At 40.3% G+C, this 23,938-nt stretch overlaps 1 protein-coding gene across 25 annotated transcripts in view; it reads right to left on the bottom strand.

Annotated features, from left to right (window-relative positions):
• Positions 1 to 282: 282 nt before the first annotated feature.
• Positions 283 to 23,938, bottom strand: part of LOC101022784 (adenylate cyclase type 10-like) — a 40,520-nt gene continuing 16,864 nt past the window's right edge. For 10 of the 25 annotated variants that reach the window (XM_021937243.2, XM_021937245.2, XM_021937247.2 and 7 more), the window contains 20 exons: positions 23,618 to 23,673; positions 22,691 to 22,874; positions 22,339 to 22,528; positions 21,071 to 21,157; positions 19,579 to 19,850; positions 18,911 to 19,044; positions 18,096 to 18,224; positions 14,757 to 15,029; positions 13,465 to 13,800; positions 10,697 to 10,760; positions 8,636 to 8,855; positions 8,151 to 8,276; positions 6,414 to 6,586; positions 5,779 to 5,935; positions 3,578 to 3,782; positions 3,392 to 3,488; positions 2,782 to 2,900; positions 2,398 to 2,515; positions 1,786 to 1,984; positions 396 to 1,257 (listed from right to left, as the gene is read on the bottom strand). In XM_021937243.2, coding sequence (XP_021792935.1) covers positions 1,066 to 1,257; positions 1,786 to 1,984; positions 2,398 to 2,515; positions 2,782 to 2,900; positions 3,392 to 3,488; positions 3,578 to 3,782; positions 5,779 to 5,935; positions 6,414 to 6,586; positions 8,151 to 8,276; positions 8,636 to 8,855; positions 10,697 to 10,760; positions 13,465 to 13,800; positions 14,757 to 15,029; positions 18,096 to 18,224; positions 18,911 to 19,044; positions 19,579 to 19,850; positions 21,071 to 21,157; positions 22,339 to 22,528; positions 22,691 to 22,874; positions 23,618 to 23,673 — 3,331 coding nt within the window. In that variant the 3' untranslated portion in view covers positions 396 to 1,065. Of the gene's footprint in view, positions 1,985 to 2,383; positions 2,516 to 2,781; positions 2,901 to 3,346; positions 3,489 to 3,577; positions 3,783 to 5,778; positions 5,936 to 6,413; positions 6,587 to 8,150; positions 8,277 to 8,635; positions 8,856 to 10,696; positions 10,761 to 13,464; positions 13,801 to 14,756; positions 15,030 to 18,095; positions 18,225 to 18,828; positions 19,045 to 19,578; positions 19,851 to 21,070; positions 21,158 to 22,338; positions 22,529 to 22,690; positions 22,875 to 23,617; positions 23,674 to 23,938 lie in introns of those variants that run through there. The other 15 variants (XR_002521546.2, XM_021937227.2, XM_021937228.2 and 12 more) reach the window with 15 other exon arrangements.

Raw genomic sequence — 23,938 nt, 5'->3', positions numbered from 1 at the left:
AACCCTTTGTACCTCTCAAGACTCCTTGACTTCTTAGGAGCCCATCACCAAATCTGTGCCAAAAGAGGGCAACACGAAGGCACTCGCACTACCAGCCCTCCTTAAGTAATGGCAATTTCTTTATTAGGGTCATAGTTTTTCATCTGCTAATGGATCTCACCTTACAAAAGATGGAATCAGTTCATCTTAAAGCCTTCCAGGCCTCCTGTCTACTCCTGGTTTTAACTTCTGGTAGAGTTGTGCTAATGACTTTTAAGAGTTAAAAAAAATCTAAGTGGCACGTTTTAGAAAAAAATAGTCTTTTATTTTGATAAACATATAGATAGCAGTAACTATAAAGGCTAGTATACTTAATATGTACACTATATATTTAAAAGGAGAATCTGGGGCATTTCCTTGTGTTATATACAATAAGAGAATCATGGTCCCTTCAGGTTATTGTTCTTTTAACACATACATCTTGAGTTTCTTCTGCATCCTTGTTCTCCTTGACATCAGCCACTCTGTTAAATCCTGAAAGAAGGAACATAAAGAATGTGATAAATACAAAGAATGTCCTCAGCAATTACAAAGTTAATAGTGGCCCTGGGAAAGAAGGAGATTTGCAGGGCTCTGAGGAAAGGAACTATATTCTTTCCTCTCCTTTTCTTGCCTAATGTTATCATTCACCTTCACAGACATTACATTGTGACTTCTAAGACCTTTTTCTCTCCTTAGTGACCATCCAGTTATTCCAAGGAAACAACCCAATTGCTTTGGCTAAAAGCAAGGAAGAACTTTCTATGCCTAAGGGTTACCAATACTGAAACAAAGAGCTGAGAGAAGCTGAAGAAATTGCTGTTTAACAATAGAAGGGATTCCTATCTGTCCAGGCAGGGCCTAGCATTAGGAAGAGGATTATACTTACCTCTGGAGCAAGGACTAACTCCTTACATCTGTGTGTCCCTTTTTACTTCAGAAGTGCAGCCTTTGACTGCTCATGAGTAAGAATCTGAGACTGTCTTTATGTCTCTCACACAAGGGTTCCAGGAAGAAATGCTTACTCTGTATTCCTAAATTTCTTTTCTAAGAGTTATTTTCCTGCAGAAATTCTCCTTTTATCCAAATCCTGGTCAAGCAAGTGTCAAAAGGTCTGATGCTGTTAGTCAGGGACATGAATTCTCTCTTTTCACATCTCATTACAGAGGCCTTAAGCTCAGATACCCACTGGTGATAGACAGGGCAGGTCACACATCGAGAGAAGAACTCCTTAAAGTACTGAAAGGAAAGGAAGGTCCATTAGCTCTGGGATTAGTGCATCATTCTCCTAACATGCCACTTCATCAGAACTTACAAAGGTCCTCATTCAGCATATTCACTCATGGCTGAGGGAACAGGGAGGAGTTACTGATGGCAAAATAGGCCTGGAAAACTGGTTTTGGGATACAGAGGAATTGCAATGTGTTTTAGACTCAGAAGGGCTGTAGGGAGATGTGTCAAATTACAGACTGAACCATAGAGTACAGGTCCACTGAGCAAGGCTAAATGTTAATATTTTAATGATACTGGGTAGTAGCTGGCAAAGGTGGAAAGAAACCCAGTCCAGGAGTAGATACAATAATATCTGGCAGGATACATAAGGTAGGTGGAAACTTTCTAGGTGGAGAAACAAAGGATTCAAAGAGTAAAGGAAGATAGAACCAGTAAAAGGGAAAACAAGGAAGAGATGCAGGTGGTAGAAAGAGCATCACAGGGTAGAACTAAGTGAATTAGGTGTTAGTTGAAGGACAGCTGAGAAACAGGTACCTCAAGGGTTTGGCTGCGAAGCTCTAGAGGAATATGCATGAAGATACCCTCTGGTATTTTCTGTAACATTAGCACATGGCACTCTAGGAATCGGACAAAGCCATGTGCACCAAATAGCGAAGCATTGGTTCTTTTCACCAACTGGCAAGCCTTGGAGAAATAGTGCTCAAACAGGCCCCACTGTGATTCCTGGGCAAACCTGGAGGAAAAGAGTAATAGCTCTCAGCAATATCTGCTGCTTACCAACCATGACTTTTGCTTAAAATCGTCACTTCTTTAAGGCTCTAAGACCTTCTGGACAGTCAGAATTGTGATGCTAGAAAGTGATCAAGGCTACTAACTCACATACAAGGAAACTTAAAAAGAGACCAATTATATTCAGCCTTGCTATGGGTTACTCTAGCAGTTAAGTGTAACCCTAAATGTAACCCTTGACCTACAGGCCAAAACCTGTTAAAGGACAAAAGCCCTTTTAATAAGATGGGAGGGTATGGGAGGTGAATGGTCTTTAAAAGTTGGTTAGAGATGTTCAACAGTCCTGTCAGGTGGGGAGAGACAGCTTAAATGACTTAAATGTCTATCCTTTTCCACAACCCTTGAGTAAGACATTACCACATGGCCAGGGAGGAGTGGACCCCCAGCATGACATTGCTCTGAGAGAACAGAACACGGCTGTGCTCGTAGATTTGAACGAAACGCAGACACTCACTAAAGGGCCGAAACAGCAATCCTGTGGACAGAGAAGGTAACCATGCTAGTATATACTATCAGTGTAGGAACCAGGGTATAGAAGATATGTGATACAGGGAAGGAAACAAGACCCCAAAGGCAGACACCCCTGAATCACAACATGGTTCCGAGACTTTAAGGAGCCAGAGGTCAGGGGCAGAGGCCATGCCTGAGGGACAGGTTCATGACTGCCTGTATTCCAAACCTAGAGCCCCATCTGAGGTCTGAATCCCTCAGGAGTACAGCAGAGACCTGTGCAAGATTTACCTTTTCCATAGAGCAGCAGATCTAAGCAAGCAGAGTAAAAGCAGGCCAGGCCAAGGACATCATAACCCTGAGAAATGAGCGCCCACTGACTCTCCAGTACATGGACACACAGACCAAATCTGCCGAGAGACAGAGCTAGGGAGTGAGGGGGACCAGCTAGGGAGTGAGGAGGATGGGTAGGAAAGGAAGGGGTCTTACACCTTCAAAGCAGCCTAACATCCTTTAGATCTCTTCATAGCTCTATTTATATAGAGAACATCTATGCCTGGGATCAGACCTATCTCTAGGCAAAGGAGGTGGGAGGCTGCCACTGAGGCAGTTTCCAGGGTCTTCAGCTGCTGCAATTTTCTATCTCCCTGCAGAGTTTTTTTTTTTTTGAAGAAAGTTTGTCCATGAGCCCCCAAGTGCTGAGGAATATATAGTAGCTCTGACTCTGCATTTCCACTCCTGATTCTTCCACACTTAAGAATGTGGCTGGAGTGGCCAAGGGAAGGATATCCCGGGGTGTGGAAATGGAATAGCATCTCCCTCTCCACTCCAAACTTCTCTGGGAAAATATACACACCCCTCTTAGGAAACAAATACAAATGACAGAAAATGATCTTAATACTTCTTCTTCAGAAATGCAGATCTGAAGAGAACTGAGAGAACCAGATTCTCCAGAGCTGGTTTCTTGAGGTGTCTGCATATCTCACGAGCTTGAAAACCTGAGGAGGTTCAAGAGCACCGTGTGAGGTCCAGCTGTGAACATGTACTCTCTAAAAGCCCTAGACCCACCATCCCTAAGTCCCTTTACCCAGCTTGATGGAGAAGTCAAGATGGCCAAGGCAGAGCTTGGTGTAGGCCAGGGCCTGCATGAGCTGAGCTGTGGCCAACAATCCCTCCCTGGAGAACCAACATAAACTGCTTTTCTGAATGGCCATCTGCTCACAGTGCAGCCACTTGTCCTTGATGCCCATGCTCTGGGAGAACTGAGAGAGCTCCACATAGGTAGAGACAACCTGCAGGGAAACAAACACAGGGCAAAATATTCCCATTGTACATTCATGTAACATTTCCATTTTGTTCCTTTCCTATGTAAGAGCCTATTATGATGCCTTGCTGCTCACTCAGTCTAAACTCCTGGTATCCCACAACTTGCCTCCAACCCAGCTAGAAAAATATGCTCCTTCTCACCCCTACACTTCTAACTGGATCATTCTCACTGCCTGTTCTTTAAACAAACCACTTTCTCTACATGCTCCTGCTTTTCCTCTCCAATCCATGACTTTCCCTTTCAAAACACTGATTAAACTACCTCTTCTTTGTTTTCTAATTTAAGACCTCTGATATTTGCTCCATAGAGCTCTTCAAGGCTGCTGCCTAGATCTCTATGTAACTATGTGCACATCTGAAATAGTGTTCTATATAACTATGTGTGCACTTGAAATAGTGTTCTCTTCTTGGAACACTGTCTTCCCTAGCTTTCCAGCATGCCAGGCTCTGTTGGTTTTCCTCCTGTCTCCCTGGCAACTTATTCTCAGTTTCTTTTGCTGGTTTCTCCTCACCACTCTGACCTTTTAACACTGGAGCTGTTAACAAAGTCCCTGGAACTTTTCTATACTAATTCCCTTGGTGTTCTCACACAGTCCTGTGACTTTAAACAGTATTTGTACACTGATGGTTCCCATATGTCTATTTCCAGCTCAGACCTCTCCCATGAATCCCAGACTTGAATATTCACCTGGACTCATATTCACCAGACTTGTCTCCACCTCGATGTCTAATGGGCATCTCAAATAAAATATGTCTAAAGCCTAGCTCCCAAATCTTCCCCCAAATCTGTTCTTCCTACAGACTTCCCTATCCCAATTAAGAGCATCTCTGTCCCTCTAGAAGTTCGGGTCACAACTTTTTGGATTATCCTTGACTCTTCTTTCCCTCACATCCCAGAACTGATCCATGAGTGAATCCTATTGCCTCTAAACCCCTAACCTTTTTTCCCCACAATAATCAAAGCTATCACCATCTCTTGCTTAGATTACTGCATTAGCTTCCTAACTGGTCTCCCTGCTTCCTCCCTTGTCCCCTTCATGTTACTTTCAACACAGCAGACAGAATGATCTTATTAAAATATAAGTAGATACTGTCACCCCTCTTCTCAGAACCCATTAACGGCTTCCCATCTCTTTCAGAGTAAAAGCCAAAACTCCTACAGTGGCCTATCTAGGGTCTGCACCATTTGCCACACCACCCCTTCCCGGTCCTTCTGACCTCATCTCTTGGTTCACTCTCCTCCTCTTCCTCCCCTCCAGTCACACTGTCTTTCAAACACAGAGGATATACCTTGAGCATTCACTGTGCCCTCTGCCTGGATACTCTACTCCCAGACAGTCTGACTTTCTCGCCTCTTTCAGATATTTACTCCAATGTCACCTGCTCAGCAAAGCTTTCTCTGACCACCTTGTTCAAAACTATACCCCACCCCTCACCTCACAGAACTCCATATCCCCTTGCCTCCACTTTATTTTGCTCCACTGCATTGATTATCACCTAACATACTGTATATTTTACTTATTATATTTCCCTGGAGTCAAGATCAGTGCCTGGCATATAATAGGTGTTCACCAAATGGTTCGTTGTTGAATATGTGGATAAGACAGAGAGAAAGGTAAGACACTAAAATGAGGAAGACACATTTCCTTTTGTTTTTTTCCTAAATCAGCAGTTTTAAATCTTTTTTAGATCACAGGCTTCTTTGAGAATCTGATGAAAGCAATGACCCCTTTTCTTCCTCCTGCCAGCCCCCAAAGGTTCTTTTGAATATACACATAAAATTCTGCATTCCGTTCTGGGAGTTCACAGATAATCTTATACCTGGAAACCCATCTATAAACTGCAAACTGAGAAACCTCACTTGAACACATGATCAGCATTGTCTGGGTTATTGGAGAACCATGCTAAACCAGGAACTTGGTTTCTGAGTGAGGTCCAAAGGTAAAGCAAGGATCTGCTTACCTGGGCTTCATTTGCAAACTCCTCAGCTGAATTCTTCTGCATAAGAGTAGCCAGGCAGGCAAACCTGTAGCTACTGGCTGTGGCCTCCAGGTTATAGAGCTGCCAGAGTAGGGACAGGCAATGCACCTGCTGCTGCAGAACTGCCAAATTCTTCTTACTGTTGCAAGGCACAGGGTGGTTAGCACACCCTTATTCTTTACTAATGCCCAAAGTTCCCTCCCTACAAGAGCTCCAAGTCTACTCATCATGGGGCCATCTACAGATGTCCAAATTCAGAAATAGTCCTTGGCTCCCACTACTCCTAACTGCATATGCCATTTTAATTAATGCCTCTTGATCAGGAAAAGTTCAGAGAGAGGTTTCAAAAAAAGATTCATTCTTTAAATCCCTATTTGCTACATGTAATTGGCTGGGGGAGTAAGGTGGAAGAGTTAGAACTGTATGTTATATACTTATTTGTTACATGCATATACATATATGTTATATATCTTGTTATATATCTTGTTATCTGTTATATATCTTGTTATCTGCTTGTCTGTTAGATGCTTGAAGATTATTTGATAGAAAAAGAGTAGTTTTAGGTCAAAAAGGCAAAGCTCAGGCTAGTTAACTACAGTCTTAGGAAGCCTTCTCACTTCTCACTAGGGTTGTTTGGAGGTTGGCTCAGGGTACAGGGATGCCAATACTTTTCCAGGAATGTCTGGAAAAGGACACCAAACCAGGTCCAAGGGAAATTCCTTTTCAGCAGCCGAAGGGCTTTCCTAGCCAATTTTTTGGCTAAAGTGATGTGTCCCATGTTGAAACAGACCTGGAGATGGGAAAACAAGAAGAATTAATGTAAATACAAGGTTTTGGATATAACACACTGGCTCTTTCATTTTGAGATGTGCAGTTGGGGTTACTGAGGTGCTAAGAGTGAGCTGAGCTAGAGCATAGCCTGGTTAGCAGTCACCCTAACAAGCACCAGTATGGCCATAAGTGAGTAAAGGGTTGAGAAAGTAGGATTATGGAGAAAGTATCCTCCTTTCTCATCTCCCACACATTTGTCAGTGGGCAGTAGAGGAAGGCTGTGATTTAAAATGTGATGCTGCTAGACTGAGAAGGGATTGTCATTTGAGTGGAGACTCAGATGCTCTCACATGACATAGAAAGCATCTATAATATCACCAAATCCTTTATCTCTCTTCCAAAATAGGTTGACTCACAGTAGATGTGGGGTGGGAGCTGGGGAACTACCTTGAAGTTATCCTATATCTTCACATTCTAAGGCTGAATCCCTCAAGAAAGTGATAAAGTCTATGTGATTCTAGAACAAAGAACAATCTTGGGAGGACTGTACAATAACTCTCACTTATAAAGGGAAAGAATAATTATTTAACTTTGCTCTGAAGACCTCTTGGTTGAAGCATAAATAATGCAACAATGTGACAACTCTAATACTCCCTTTGGCCTTGAAGACATTATGTACCTTAAGTTTACTATCCTAACCAAATTATCCTAAGGTTTACATTAAAATTAGTTTACATATACTCCAATGAGCAAATTAGTTTATATCTACTTCAATGAACATGAATGGATAATTCACAAAAAAATACAAATGACCAATAAACCTAGAAGAATGATGTACCTTATTAATTAAGAGAAACACATTAAAACAATATAACTTTGTCTAGGAATTAGCAAGGTTAGAAAAGACTGGTAGTATCTGATGTTAGTAAGGATATGAGGAAATGGGAAAAACTTGAGTTGATACAATATTTTTGTTTGGCAATTTGGTGATGTATTTATGAATTTTAAAATTGTGTCTTAGCATTGCCACCTTTGGAAATTTCTCTTACAAAAACACTCTCACAAGGAGAGAAAGAGATACTTAAGAAGAATATTCACTGTAGCAATGTTTATAATAATCCCCAAAATAGAGATAACCTAAATGCACCCGAAGAAGGGAAGAGCTAAGCTATGATCTAGCCAATGGAGTACTTGGCAGTTGCAACTATGTGGTGGATCGGTATGCACACCAATATGTAAATAGGTTCTGTCTGTACTATTAAGAATAAAAGCAAACTGCAGGAACAAGAAAATGTAGAATATGATCCTATTAAAAAATAATGGAAAACAATGATATGGCTGTGTGTGTACAGTTGGTGGAACATGCATACAATTATTAATTATGGTGGGGGGGTGTAGGATTAGTGGGAGCTCTTTCACTTTCTACCTATTATATATTTCTATATTTTAAATGTGAATAAACCTTTTATCACATTATCACATTTATAATCATACACAAAAAACAATGAAGAGATTTTAAAAGAAATAATAGGGTAACCCTCAAGGAGAAATAGCCAGCACTTCAAGGTCACCCCTGTCCTCACCTCTGACAGAAGACGGCAGAAAGTAGCCTCCTCAAACTGACAGATCTTCACTTTGTGTTTTTTCAAAAATGAAAATGCTGAGGGTTGGCCCAGAAGACTGCTTGCCTTCCTTAAATAAAAGAAGGCCTCCAAACAGGGCAAGGGATAAAGAAACCAGATTAGGATTAGGATGATGCTGGTGTGATTAGGGCAAAGGCTGGAGTAAGGTTATGATGAGGGTCAAGATCAGAATTTGAAACAGAGTTGGACTTCAAGCTAGAAACAGGAGCTGGACTGCTTGTGCAAGAGTCAGGGGCAGTGCCAGCATGGGTTGGTGCTATTCCACTACCATATTCCCACTTCATGTTTTTTCCTAAATCCTTTCTAGCTCTTCTCTCTCTCCTACTTTCTTCCACTTTTCACTCATGGTTATGATTGTAAGAGATCTCAATCAAATTCTCAAAGTAAAAGGCTCAGCTGAAGGGCAGATTGCAGAGCCTGCTCACCATATAATTGTCTGACAGGTCCAAGGAGGCAGCCGCAGCCTCCAGCAGGTAATAAAATGCACAGGTCGTTTCTCCAATGACCAAGCAATGCTGGGTGAGGGGTGAGAGCACTAACTTCAGGATATCCTTACAGTGACAAGGCTTTGTGGTCAACAGGTCTTTCTCAGGGCTGGTCTGAGCCAGCTTCCTCTTCACTTGATCTAGGAACTCTTCCTCTGTTCTTTGTGGAAAGAAAATGAAAAACTGAGAGTGGCCACCTTTATTGGGGCATTACCAGGTCTCAAAGTCACTTTTTCCAGGAAGCTTTCCTGTATCATTCATTAATTATTTGTCTATCCTTCTCCTCAATTACTCCATAAAATTTTAAAAGTCAGGGACCAGAGCTGTAACTGCAAAGCTCTATTAGGAATTTTTAAAAGCTGAAAGCCAATCTAAATAGCTCAATCTAAATGGGGAAATACCACACTTGAATAGTTAAATAACAATCTAAATGTTAAATAAAACATAAAAATGATACAAAGCAATAATAATACATTTTTTCTGATAGCATATTTGAATTTTCTAATACCACATTTTAATATTATTTTATATATCATCATCTAATCCTACAACAACTCTCTCATTCAGGCAGGCAAAAATTACCTCTTTTAGGTCATTGAGGCTCAGAGAAATTACATATAGCTTCGTACTGAGAAGTAGAACCAAAACTAGAGCTTACCACTTTGACTTCTAATCTAGTGTACTTTTCACAGGCACGCTGAGCTCAAAAGTCAGATCTCTCTAAGCTATAATGATCTAAAAAAGTGGAGACTGAGGAGGGCCTTGAAGGATGGTCAACATACTGATAGGTGGAGAGATGTGGAGGTCACTCAGCATTTTACGAGGGAGAATTGTGTGAGCAAAGACACACAGGTTAGTGTGTCTTTTTGTTTGTTTGAAAACAGTAAGAAATTTTTTTTGATTTTTTTTTGAAATTTTTGTTTCAAAACAGTTTTTTGTTTGAAAACAGTAAGAAATCAAGTTAGATAAGTGGGATGGGAAACTGTATATAGAGTGGCTGGTGCACTCCAGGTAGGGACATTGAAACTGAAAAGCATTAGAGATCCAGGAGGTACATGGTTACGAAATGTATGTTCATTTTAATATCATCTGGGCTAAAATAATTAAGAAGACAAATCTATAGCTGGAAATAAAAATGCTACATATAAAATGCACTTAAAAGCTATTAAAAGGCTGGGTGTGGTGGTTCACGCCTGTAATCCCAGCACTTTGGGAGGCTGAAGCTGGTGGATCACCTGAGGTCAGGAGTTCAAGATCAGCCTGGCCAACATGGCGAAACACTGTGTCTGCTAAAAATACAAAAATTAGCCAGGCGTGGTGGCATGCACCTGTAACTCCAGCTACTTGGGAGGCTGAGGCAAGAGAATCGCTTGAACCTGGGAGGCAGAGGTTGCAGTGAGCCGAGATGGTGCCACTGCACTCCAGCCTGGGCGACAGAAAAAGAAAAACGTGTTTTTAAAAAGTTTTTCTCAACCATTAAGAAATAATTTCCCACCAGGCGTGGTGGATCATGCCCGTAATCCCAGCACTTTGGGAGGCTGAGGCGGGCAGATCATGAGGTCAGGAGATCGAGAGCATCCTGGCTAACATGGAGAAACCCCATCTCTACTAAAAATACAAAAATTACTAGGGTGTGGTGGCATACGCCTATAGTCTCAGCTACTCGGGAGGCTGAGGCAGGAATCACTGTGACCTGGGAGGCAGAGGTTGCAGTGAGCCAAGATCACGCCGTTGCATTCTAGCCTGGGTAACAGAGTGAGACTCTGTCTCAAAACAAAAAACAAAAAACAAAAAACAAAAACAAAAGAAAAAGAAAAAAATAATAATTTCCCTATAGAGAATCAAAAATTGCCTTTCCAAATATTCTCTGTTAACCTTAATACTGGGCTTAGTACAAGAGTCACCACTCCTCAACTGCAAGTGACATAAGTGGCTTAGTTTAATGGTCATCTTTCTGTCACTTTTGGTCCCTCCATGTTCATCCTCAGCATTTCTATCTACCTGCAGCATTCACTTGAGAAGGCCTCCTGAGTTCTGGATGGTTTCATCTGGAATGGAGAACTATCTGTAGGGAGAAAAAAAATATGATTAATTCTCCATGTTTGGATGAACTGAGGACATTTTAAATTCTTGACTACCTTTCTTCTGCAGTTTACAACACAAAATTAGGATGGTAGTTTGTAAATTCCTTCACAACTACTTGTGATTCAAATAGTAACTCTCATCATTCCCAAACCTTCAAACTAGTTCTGATTTTGAAGGAGGCACTCAGTATTTTCAAGATGAAGGAAAAATAAAGAATGTGTCCATCCTGGTTTGCTGGCTATTTCTAGTAGTGGAAATCCCTGAATACATATGGATCAGGGTCATGACCAGATCAGAGTGAACTGTAAAGGCTAAAACCAAGTGGAGAAAATTGTGATAGTATAAGATACCACAGTTCCCTAGTCAGTGACCAAGAGAGCTTTCCAGCTTTATGTAGCAGGCTTTAAATAGCCTTTATCCTACAGATTTGATTCTTGTTCTGAAGCTGCCTTCTAACAGATAACAGCAAATATTAGGAATGATGTTGAGATGTTACCCATTGCAACTCACAGCATGGATGGTGGGACTGATAAGGAGTCTAAGAGGACTGTTTTAGGGAGAACTTGGGTTAAGTAAAAGGACTGGCTTGCTGATGATAATGTTAAATCACAGCTAAGATAACTGAGGATATTGGCAGCTCTACTGCAGTACACAACTCCAAGAGGCACCCTCATATCATAGCCTCTGTAATAGTACCCTCTGGAGTCAGGCAATGCCAGGTCTGCAATGGCAATGCACAAAGGCCTCGGGTCTGGGAAGCCTCCTCAGGGTTCTGCTGGGCTGAGAAGGTCTTGAGCCTTTTTCCTATGGATGGACCAGGCTGTCTAATCCAAAGCAAAAAAAAAAAAAAAAACAAAAAAACCTGACCTTTTTATTTATTTATTTATTTATTTTTTGAGACAGAGTCTTGCTCTGTTGCCCAGGCTGGAGTGCAGTGGCTGGATCTCAGCTCACTGCAAACTCTGCCTCCCAGGTCCACGTCATTCTCCTGCCTCAGCCTCCTGAGTAGCTGGGACTATAGGTGCCCGCCACCAGGCCTGGCTACTTTTTTGTATTTTTAGTAGAGACGGGATTTCACTGTGTTAGCCAGGATGGTCTCGATCTCCTGACCTTGTGATCTGCCCACCTTGGCCTCCCAAAGTGCTGGGATTACAGGTGTGAGCCAACAGGCCGGGCCAAAACTGACCTCTTAAAAGCAAAAAAGTCACACAGGAAATATGAACAATAGCACAGTTTCTTCACAATACCAGACTTTGGAAAGCACAACAGGTACAAATGCACATAGAGCTCATCAACCAATGACTAATTGCTCCAAGTCATTGGTCCACCTTCACAGTCATGATGTTATACCTAGAAGAAGAATTGTATCATACACCAAATCCCTCATTTTAGCCTTTTGTCGACAACTATCTACCATTTTCCACATACCATCACCCCACCCCCAATACCAAACCAACTCCCTTTTATCAAAGTAGGGAAAGAGGATTTGGTTGGGTCTTGATAGCTATCTTCAAGTATGGAAGAGGGTATAACTATGAAAAATGGATGAAGCTACAAGGAGGCAGCTTACATCCTGATGAAAGAAGAAACTTTCTGACAGCTGGAGACGATGAGTTGTTCTGTAAGGTAAGCTAACTGAAAAGGCTAAACAAAGAGGAATGACCTCATATGTTTAACAGGCTATGGTGAGTATCTATTAACCAATAAAACCTTCTTCAGGTAGCTAACTCCTACTTATCCCTCAAGACGCAATTCTGACATTATCTACTTCAAAGGAGAATCTTCACTGACATATTTCCCCAGCTGAGTTAATGGCCCCGTCTCATTTTCATTGCTTTTACCATGCCATACTAGAATTCTCTATCTATATGTGTGTAGTAACCCCCAAAACAGATAGCTTCAGAAGTGCAAAGAGCAAGGCTTATTCACACCATATTCCTTGGTATAGAATCTGACACACATAAGGACTCAATATGTGTGTACTGAGCTGAAAAATAATAGTAATAATCAAAACAATAGCTAAAGGGTATTGAGCAATCACCGTATGTCTGGCACTGTTCAGAGCACACTACATATTTTAACTAATTTAATCCCCACAATGTCCCAGTAAAGTTGATATTATTATTAATTAATTAATTAATTTATTTTGAGACAGAGTCTTACTCTGTCGCCCAGGCTGGAGTGCAGTGGCATAATCTCGGCTCACTGCAACCTCCGGCTCCCGGGTTCAAGCGATTCTCCTGCCTCAGCCCCGCGAGTATCTGGGATTATAGGCGCCCACCACCATACCTGGCTAATTTTTGTATTTGTTGTAGAGAGGGGGTTTCACCATGTTGGCCAGGCTGGTCTTGATCTCCTGACCTCAAGTAATCCGCCCGCTTCAGCCTCTCAAAATGCTGGGATTACAGGTGTAAGTCACCGCACCCGGCCCGTGAAGTTGGTATTGTTACTGTCCCCAATTGATTGAGGTTAAGTAACTTGCCCAAGATTGCCAATCAGAACAAATATGATCTCTAAGGTAGTCTTTAACTCTGAGATTACATTTTTTTAAATCTCTAGTACTTAAAGAATAAATAAGTGGTTCTTTCTACCTACTTTTCTCCTTTAATCTGATTTCAACTTTTTGATGAAGAATTCCAAGTACATGAATACCCATATATCCTCTTTCTGCCTCCTGGGTTTACCTTGGGGAGATGGCAGCTGCAATTTTTCTGTGATCACTTGTGTTAGCACTGAGCCAGTATCTCTGTAAGGACAGAATCGAGAGGTCCCCTTGGAATTCTTAGTAGAACAAACTGCAAAACGGTGAAAGGGGACAAAGTCTCCTCCATGGCAGCTCCCACAGCGGCAGGCCAAAACTTGGAGAAAGCAGGCACATTCGAGGTGTAAAGCTATCTGTTGTTCCTTGGGCCAGAGCTCCCAAGCAGCTGCCTGTAGTAGAGGCACTCCAAATTCCAACACCTCAGTTTGAGGTAGGGATAATTCTTCTTTTAGCCTGAGAAGAGAGGCTGAACCACCATCTGAAATTTAGGAAAATCTAAGTGAGATTTTCCCTTATAATCCTTTGTGCTTCAATATGGCAAACTCTCAAGCACATGGCTGCTAGTGTGTATGAAAATTCTATTTACAACCCTAGGCTAATATTACTGCCTCCTTTGTATAAAAAATTTTGTACCATTCTGAGAGAGATACTGACCATATCTTGTATAAAGTACAACAGAGAAGAAATGATCAGTGGTACAAAAAAATCCTGTACTTCTATACCACTGATTTCTTAATTGTTTCTCCTAAATTGAGATTTTACTTCAAATTATTACAAATGCCAAATCATAGGAAATGCTCTGTTCAAATATAGGGCCCAAACATATTTCAAAGTCAAAGGGAAAGTATTTGTGAATTATATGTGCTTTGGGTAGTCCATGTTACAATCTTATTCTTTCATATGGAGAATTTGATATTGCAAACTATTTATATCTTGCTTTGTTCATGTCTGTTTCAATTCCACATGTGTTTGTCTTCCTTGTGAGTTTCTAAAATTGGGGATGGTTTATTCTTTTATCTCATTCTTTGTACCTAGAAGCCAATAAAAGATTATGTCAATATTTTCTGAACCAAAAATCAAAACACAAATACTAACACCTGGGTTAAAAAGGAGATAGAATTCCTGAAATGAAGACAAGTCTGAAAAATACAGGATATTTTTTCACTACATCCATGTCTCCTTCATGGTTTAAATGATAATTTTCTTTCTGTTTCTTAGCCATAGGCTTTGAGAGAGAGACCCTCAAACTGGGTGTGGTGGTATGCACCCATTGAGCTCAGGAGTTACAGCCTGGGCAACATAACAAAACTCCATCTTTAAACAAACGAATGAGAGAACCCCTTGATATATGATATTGATGGTCTTTCTGAACACAGATACCCCCACAGGGACTCTTTGTTCAGACCTGAGTAAAAGGGAACAGCCCTTCCTTACCTAACTTTGTTTTCTTCTCTTTGGTTTCATCAATTATGTCGATAGAGGAAGGCACTAATATGGGTTCAGCAGGAAGCTCTTGGCTCTTGTCGGGCCAGCAGAGCACATGTATATCCACAAGAGCTCTCAACACCTGAAGTAGCTTATTTTTATCCCAGCCAGGCAGGAGGTGCTGCAGCAAATCTATATGGAAGGAGTGCCCAATGATTGCAGCACACTTGACCAGCAACTGTTCCTCTGGGCTCAGTTGATCCAGTTGGCTTACTGCTATTTCTGCCAAAATCAATCAGTCAATCAGTCAAGCAGCAGTGAACAAGATTTCTACAAATCTAGAATATATCATGTTGAAAGTCTGTACAGTTTTTTTTTTTTTTTTTTTTTTAATTTATTTATTATTATTATACTTTAAGTTGTAGGGTACATGTGCATAACGTGCAGGTTTGTTACATATGTATACTTGTGCCATGTTAGTCTGCTGCACCCATCAACTCGTCATTTACATCAGGTATAACTCCCAATGCAATCCCTCCCCCCTCCCCCCTCCCCATGATAGGCCCCGGTGTGTGATGTTCCCCTTCCTGAGTCCAAGTGATCTCATTGTTCAGTTCCCACCTATGAGTGAGAACATGCGGTGTTTGGTTTTCTGTTCTTGTGATAGTTTGCTAAGAATGATGGTTTCCAGCTGCATCCATGTCCCTACAAAGGACGCAAACTCACCCTTTTTTATGGCTGCATAGTATTCCATGGTGTATATGTGCCACATTTTCTTAATCCAATCTGTCACTGATGGACATTTGGGTTGATTCCAAGTCTTTGCTATTGTGAATAGTGCTGCAATAAACATACGTGTGCATGTGTCTTTATAGCAGCATAATTTATAATCCTTTGGGTATATCCCCAGTAATGGGACGGCTGGGTCATATGGTACATCTAGTTCTAGATCCTTGAGGAATCGCCATACTGTTTTCCATAATGGTTGAACTAGTTTACAATCCCACCAACAGTGTAAAAGTGTTCCTATTTCTCCACATCCTCTCCAGCACCTGTTGTTTCCTGACTTTTGAATGATCGCCATTCTAACTGGTGTGAGATGGTATCTCGTTGTGGTTTTGATTTGCATTTCTCTGATGGCCAGTGGTGATGAGCATTTTTTCATGTGTCTGTTGGCTGTATGAATGTCTTCTTTTGAGAAATGTCTGTTCATATCCTTTGCCCACTTTTTGATGGGGTTGTTTGTTTTTTTCTTGTAAATTTGTTGGAGTTCTTTGTAGGTTCTGGATATTAGCCCTTTGTCAGATGAGTAGATTGCAAAAATTTTCTCCCATTCTGTAGGTTGCCTGTTCACTCTGATGGTAGTTTCTTTTGCTGTGCAGAAGCTCTTTAGTTTAATGAGATCCCATTTGTCAATTTTGGCTTTTGCTGCCGTTGCTTTTGGTGTTTTAGACATGAAGTCTTTGCCCATGCCTATGTCCTGAATGGTACTACCTAGGTTTTCCTCTAGGATTTTTATGGTATTAGGTCTAACATTTAAGTCTCTAATCCATCTTGAATTAATTTTCGTATAAGGAGTAAGGAAAGGATCCAGTTTCAGCTTTCTACTTATGGCTAGCCAATTTTCCCAGCACCATTTATTAAATAGGGAATCCTTTCCCCATTTCTTGTTTCTCTCAGGTTTGTCAAAGATCAGATGGCTGTAGATGTGTGGTATTATTTCTGAGGACTCTGTTCTGTTCCATTGGTCTATATCTCTGTTTTGGTACCAGTACCATGCTGTTTTGGTTACTGTAGCCTTGTAGTATAGTTTGAAGTCAGGTAGCGTGATGCCTCCAGCTTTGTTCTTTTGACTTAGGATTGTCTTGGAGATGCGGGCTCTTTTTTGGTTCCATATGAACTTTAAAGCATCCCCATCAAGCTACCAATGTACAGTTTTTTTAAAAACAAAGATGTGCTTTTCATCTACCCATGTCTACTGCCCCCACCTCAATCCTCCCTACTCTACTTAGCCAAACTTCTTTGCTTATGCTAAGAATAACCTCTGCTTGGGAAATTGAATTTGGACTGGTAAAACTGAATGAACTGGTGGTAAGCCACAGATTTGGGCTTCCTTGGGTATAATCATTCTTGTAAAAGGTCATGCCTCTTGCAGAGCCTGAAAGCGATGCCTGTTTGGGCCATTATAAGAGATACGGCCTTTAGTGGGTCCATGAGGCCTCTAAGCACCCATGAGTCATAGTTTCATTCCCCACAGCTGAGCTATTACTTGAGGCTCCAGAGAATAGCCCCTGGAGTGCTATGCAAACTCCTGTGAAAACTCTCACTGAAGAAGAGTACCTGCTGCTGTCCTGTTAGCATCCTGTATTTCCTTCTGAGTAAGAAAAGCCATTGCTAAGCATGGTCTATCACAGCTGTATCAGTGTAAACTGTCTAGTTGAACCTGAAACCTCCAGAGTAAAGAGCTTATAATATAATAGCTAACACTCATGGAATATTTATTATGTGCCATAATTTATTTAATTTAATCCTCAACTAGCCCCATGAGGCAGGGACTATTATTGTCCTCATTTGACTGATGAGAAGTTGACTAACTTATTCAAAGTTCCATAGCCAGTAAGTGCAGGAGTCCATGGTGCCCAGGGTTTTCTGACTCTAGAGCCCTGGCCCTTAACTACCATGGTGTCCTGAACTGCTGTTTCATGTGTGTGTCTTATTTTCTCAACAAGACCACACTGTACTTGAAGGTATGCTTGTTCATCACAATATTCCTCGAGGGCTTAGTATTAGTACCTTGCCCACCAAACACTTGAATAAAATATTAAAATAAGAAAAATTCATTTCTAAGAAGAACATCCCCTCTCCAACTATGCCTACCCAATTCTGATAGCTTCGTTATTCTTTATGGCATCAGTCATTCTACTTTGCACTCTTCCTTTTTATTAAACTCTTGCTATGTGCATAACACTGTATCTTCACTAACACCATGGATTTTCTTAAATCTTAGCAACATCATCTCCTTTGCTTACTGTCTACTCTGGAACAAGAATATGCACAAAGGGAAACTCTGGACCTATTTTGTATTAAATAATTGGAAAACTTTTCTGAGTCATCAGTCAGCCCCAAAGAGAACAATAAGCTCATTTAAGTAAAACCTTACTCAAGTAGCCTTACAAGTCTTCAAAGAGCTCTTCAGGCAATGCCAGAACTTATTTCTAGAAGGTAGATTTCTTTTTTAGAAGAAATGAAGCCAGAATGATAATGAGAGACCTACACTCAACTACTCACCAAATTACTAATTGCAATGATATCTGTAATTGGTTCACTTGAGGTCTTCAAGGGACTTACCTTTCAGAAAGGGTGGGAGAAGTACTGTATCCAAGTTCACATCATCCTTGACTGTGCAGACATAAAGTTCCTGGCCTTCTTCAGAGTTGGCAGGAAACATACTATACATTATGGATTTCATGGCATTGGCTATAAAGAAAACAGGCTATGACTGAGGAAAGCACCATTCTCAGTGACTGCAGTTCCAAAGGCACAAAAATATAATAATTTAGTCAAAAAAAAAAAACCTAAAGGATGAAGATGACTGGAGTGTACCATGGTTTAAAGTGTTTTACCCCACCTGTCTGCCTGTTCTCTAATTTTCTCTTATAAACTAACAACATTCTCTGTACCAATCAGTATCTTACAACTAATCACTATTCCTGTTCACCTTATAACAGCTCTTGCTTCTATTACATCACAGCTCTGGGATGCCTTTCTGCTTTTATACATACTTCTACCCTTTATTCCTCTCATAATTTCCTCCCTTCTCCCATCCCCCATCCAAATCCTCAAGTCAGCCTTCTCATCAATAGTGTACAATTCTTTTTTCTGGACTTTCATGTTTATAAATCCTAATTTCCTAGTCCCACCTCTTGGGCTGCTTATAAAATGAACTATTGTAGATTGATTGGATTAAGTTATCCAAAGCAAGTCTTGAGTATTTTCACCCTAATTGTATAAGATTTGTACAGTGTGCTTATCTGGGAAGGCCTAGTGTGGCCCACAATGTTAGCAAGGAAAAGGTATGTACCTTGTAAAGGCCAAGTGATGTCATGCTGGAGAATGAACTTCAGCAGCTGGACCAGCGTAGAACTCTGGGAAGCTAAGCTTACCTGAGAGGGTTTCCCACTTGCTGTTTTCCTCTTCCTCCTTTTGTAGGTCATGAAAGAGCAACATGTCCTTAGAGAGAAGGTCCTGGCATAGGACCTCGCAATAAAGGGGATTTCCAAAGCACCTGTGAAGGTAGCTGCAGGGAGGTAAGTAAGGGATTGCACATTAGAGATGACCACTTTAGGGGAGCCAAACGTAACGGTACTTCACTCTGAGGAATCTTCTTTTGTTAAAGTCAGCTCCTCATGACGTACACTAACAGAGGGGGACAGAGGCACAGAAATAGAAAAAAGTAATTTCTGATTGGCCTTGAAATGCATTTCGGCAATAACTTTTCTTTCTCAACTATTTTTCTTTTATTGATGTTGAAAGGAACTAACATTCCCTTGCTAAAGGGTCCGGCAGAAAGGGGCCTTATCACATATAACTGACACATAAAGCAAGCCACCCAAGTCCTAATTGTCTTGTGAAAACCTGGGTGGATAGCCCAGGGAGGCAGCCCCTTACTTGATTACAAGAAGACTGTCTCCCTTAAATCTAGTCTTGGGGCCTCATCATGGTTACTGATGCTATTCTCTCCCCCAACTCCAGTAAGACCTGTGCCTTCTCATTTATGTTATGGCACTGGTTCCTCCCTTAATGAAGTGCTCAGTTAGTCCTAGCCACTCACATCTGCAGCTCTTGGGGGATGCTCACCACCCCTAGCTCCCAACATGCCATTCTCAACAGCGAGGTTGTTGCCAACTTCGTAATAGGCATAAGGATAGCTTGAGGGCTCTGCAGGAAATGCTGGGCCCAGCCACACAGGGTGAAGATAGGGGTCAACGTCATCACCATCATGATGGGCATACTGGAGAGCAATGTTTCCAAAAACTCCCAGGAAGCTGCATCCATATACTGGGCCTCATCAATGAGGAAAATCAGTGGTGTTTCCCTCGCTGCCTGGAAAGAACAGCAAAGAAACAATAACCTCTGATTAGAAATGAAGTCACCTGGTTTTCAAATCTACCATAAATTTCCCATCAATAATTTAAATAAAATGTTAACACAGGCTAGAGTTTTCGGAGTAAAATATATTCTAAATCCAGGTAATATTTTACTTTATAAATATAAAATCTAGTTCCTAAAAAAAGTACTGGGTTTCTGTGGACAAGAAAATATTCTACCTGAAACATGAAATACGCATCAAAATATTCTCCAAATCAAACTTGAAGCTTTCAAATATTTCATTCTGGCAAAAGCTTCATTTGTGTGGGAACTCATAATACCTTAAAACAGCAATTTCCAAATCAGGCTATGCACTGGAATCACCTGGGAGTGCTTGCCAGCACTCCCAATCACCAGGCCCCACTCAAACAGACTTTAAAGATCTATTTACTTTTAATCACATTTGGAACTCCCACTCCACTCTCCGCTACCTCAAGTGACCATTCTAATGTGTTCATTGCATAGTTCTTTGTTTCTATGGTGTTCTTATAAAACATGCATTGTTGTTTTGTCAAGTAATTGTTTTTAATGTAAATGCAACTGTATTACAGATCTCATTATTTCTCTCTCTCTTTCTAACCAGGACTGTGTTTTTTAAGATCATTTCATATCACTATGTTTTTATATATTCTCCTGTTTCTAAATTCTGCATTTTATTCCATCATGTTCATGCATGCATTCATGCCGATACCTCCCTGGCCTCCACACTGTTAAGAACATACTTGTTGAGATATATACCCAGGAGTAGAATTGCTGGGTCTAGAGGATACATGTTATTAAAATTTGACTAGTTGCTTTTAGATTGCTTTCCAGAATGGTTATATCAGTTTCTACTCATACAGATTTTTGATTCCATAATCCTAGGTTAGAACATGAGTATCTGCATTTTTAACAAATACTAGATAAAATAGCTATATAACTGCATTTAGAAACTACTATTTTAAATTAAACTACTAAAATTTTATTTAGAAACAGGATCTGGAAGAGCAAAGATCTTTTCTTGTATGCCATGCTGTGTTGTAGGATGAATCTAAGCTTAAAAGTAGAAAATAACAATGAAGATATTGGCAAATAGGCAGGCCAAGAAATGCCTGAATCAAAGTGTGATGTGGACAGATTAAACATAAACTATCTCCACATATTAAGAGTTAGTGACATGTAGTGAAAGTACCCACCTCCTGAAGTACTTTAATAAAACATGCTTTAACCTTCTTTTGTCTGGCCACGTCATCCATGTGCGAAACTTTGAAGGACAAAGGAAACTGACCAGGAAAATTATTACATGTTAGCATTTAAAATGAAAATCCAATAAAAACATGCAGGTTCTCCAAAGGGAACACAAGACAATTCTATTTTGACTGAGAATGGGTTTCTGCAAGTTTGAGCACAGAGTTACAAGGGCCAATCCAACATTAATATATAGTTCAAAGGATGAGACAGAAAGTTCATGAAGGGTTAGAGACAGATATCTATCTCCTTTCCATACCAGACTCTAGTAAAACCCTTAAAGGGTTATGACTAAGGAGTAAATGACAGGTTGAACTTAGCAATGCCATTTTGGGCAGCTCCAGTATCCCAGTTATTCCAAGTATACCAGGATGAAATCTGTACGTGAGACTTGTCAGAATAAGATGCAACAGACATCACATAACATTGTTTCCTGTGCTAGGCTGAGGCACATGAACTACCAGGAACCTGAGAGCCAAAGTGAGATGACTGCTAATCTACGTAGGCAAGGGTTTAGAGACCCAAGCAAGGCCTGTCTTAAGAGAGCGATATGTTGAGGGATTAGACAGATCTTAGGGTTCCATTCCAAAATACTCTGCAGGGTGGGTAGATTAGGAGAAGTGATAGAGGATAAATAAAACAAATTGTGGACCAGTGAATTTTTAGCTTGTTCACTACTGGATACCCCATAAATCCTAGACCTCTGAAGGCTTTTGAGATCCAGATGCTGGTTTCAAATGATATATTCTGTGGTAAGGGAACAGGAAGGTAGGGTTAAAAAATAAAGAAATTGTAACCAACTCAAGAACACATGGATATAATTCCTGGGGATACGCCACTGGTGAGGGCCACCTTAATGTATTTAGCACTTTAAAATATACAATGCAATCTCTTAGATACCATCTCCTTTAAAATTCACATAAAAACATACAGTACTATAATTGTTATTTCACAGATGAAAAAGCTATGACTCAGAGAGGCTAAGTGATTTGCTCTAGGACATACAACTACCAAGTGTCAGGTTCAATACTAGAATTCACTCTCTTCAAAAGGAGAAAGCCTGAGTTTTGGTGTCAAAGGAATTCCAAATCTTGGCTCTACTATATATATATAAAATATGTATATCCGCAGGTTACTAGGTTAGAAAACAATCCTAGGTCTGACTTTCCACAAAATATAACAGTAACCCAATTCAGAAAGCCACTGCCTTCATTACCTTCACAAATAAGAGGTCATTAAAAAGGCAGTGAAGTTGTTCTTCCACTATCCCACGAAGGTGTCTTTGTAGGCACTCTTGCCGGTAATAGGCTGGGCATGTATCAATTTCAAAGAAGATGGCCATGAGGGTCTGGATGGCATAGAAGCACTGCTTGGAATCTGCTTCCTTCAGCATCAATGGCAATACCCTGGTGAATATTACTATGGTCATCAAGAGTCCCCTGTATGACACGTAGGTTACTCACTTCACCAGTCCAAGAATGCTGAATCTAATGACACGAGAGTCTCGCTAACAAGGGAAAGAGGCCTCAAGAGAAGTAGGTTCTGACTAAGAAAACAGGAGTCTTTACCTATGCCCTTCCTTCTGTGTCAGGAAGTTTATTTCAGCCAACAGCTGGCTTTTTCCATAGCCTTTTCCACCTTCATACAGAACTGCTTGTCCCTTCTTCTGGTGCAAACACCTCTGCTGTGCCATTTGGAAGGCTTCCAATTCTTTCTCCCGGTCTGTAGAGAAACAGGGAGTACCTAACACTCCTGGATATCAATAATCAACATTATTGATTGTTGCAGGCTTTTTGGTAGATACTCTATTGATTTGAATCAATTTGCAAAGCTAACTCTAAGAATGGCTTTTTTTCTCCAGAATTCCTGGAAGAATCTCATTCATTGATGGGGCTTCATATCTCCTTCCAGAAAATCAATTCTGAGTTAATATATGCTGGTCTTGAGGGCTTATTCCAGAGCCTAAGTAGTAACATTCAGAAAAATTAGGCACCTTGTGGACACAGGTGTCTCTTAATTTTTTGTAAAAATTTTCTTAGTAACAATTTAGTCTTCAAAATCTGTCACTACTATGTAAAAATAATGGACTAATAAGTATAGACTAAAATAAATATAAAGATAGGGGATATACAGTGTGGGTGACAACAGTCTTGGTGCTATTTTCATTATTCTAAGGATGATGAATTTTTCTCTAAAGATGATCCACAATAAGCTGTCTGATCTTAATAACTAAACTCTAACTTACAAAGATTAAATATTACTAAATGTTGGTGTTTCTCAGGCAGTTATAGGACTTCACCTGAAATCTGAATACTTGACATGGAAAAGAAATAGTAAATCCTCTTCAAAATGAATATAATTTCACTAAGAAAGTTGCTCTCTATTTTTTAACAAAGCTTAAAAGCATTTAGTCTTACACTGTTTTGTTTTTTTAAATCACATTTAGCTGTCTATAGCTGAAACAAATATGATTTAAGTTACAAAAGAAAACATACCTAACAAAGGGCGATTTTTGTTTCTCTTTCTTGCCAAATGTCTTTTTCCAAACATTCTGGGAAAAAGAACAAAGTGAAATGTATCTGTTAAAAATAGATTAGGAACAACTATCTTCATAAACAAATACTTTCAGATAATTAAGAAAGTACAGAGTTCTGAATAAAAAGGTTTTTAAAAACTAAAAATTTGGGGGGAGAGGGAGTAAAGAGGGAATATTATTGACTGTTCCAGGCTCAGGGAAGTAAATGAATGGTGAAGTACACAAAGAAAAAAAGAACAAAGATCTGGGTTAGTGACCTATTGCTATTCTCTTCCTGTTG

The sequence above is a fragment of the Papio anubis genome, chromosome 6, assembly GCF_008728515.1.
Source record: "Papio anubis isolate 15944 chromosome 6, Panubis1.0, whole genome shotgun sequence".
Lineage (NCBI taxonomy): Eukaryota > Metazoa > Chordata > Mammalia > Primates > Cercopithecidae > Papio > Papio anubis.
The sequence above is the reverse complement of the archived record's forward strand: the minus strand, read 5'-3'. Positions and strand labels throughout refer to the sequence as shown.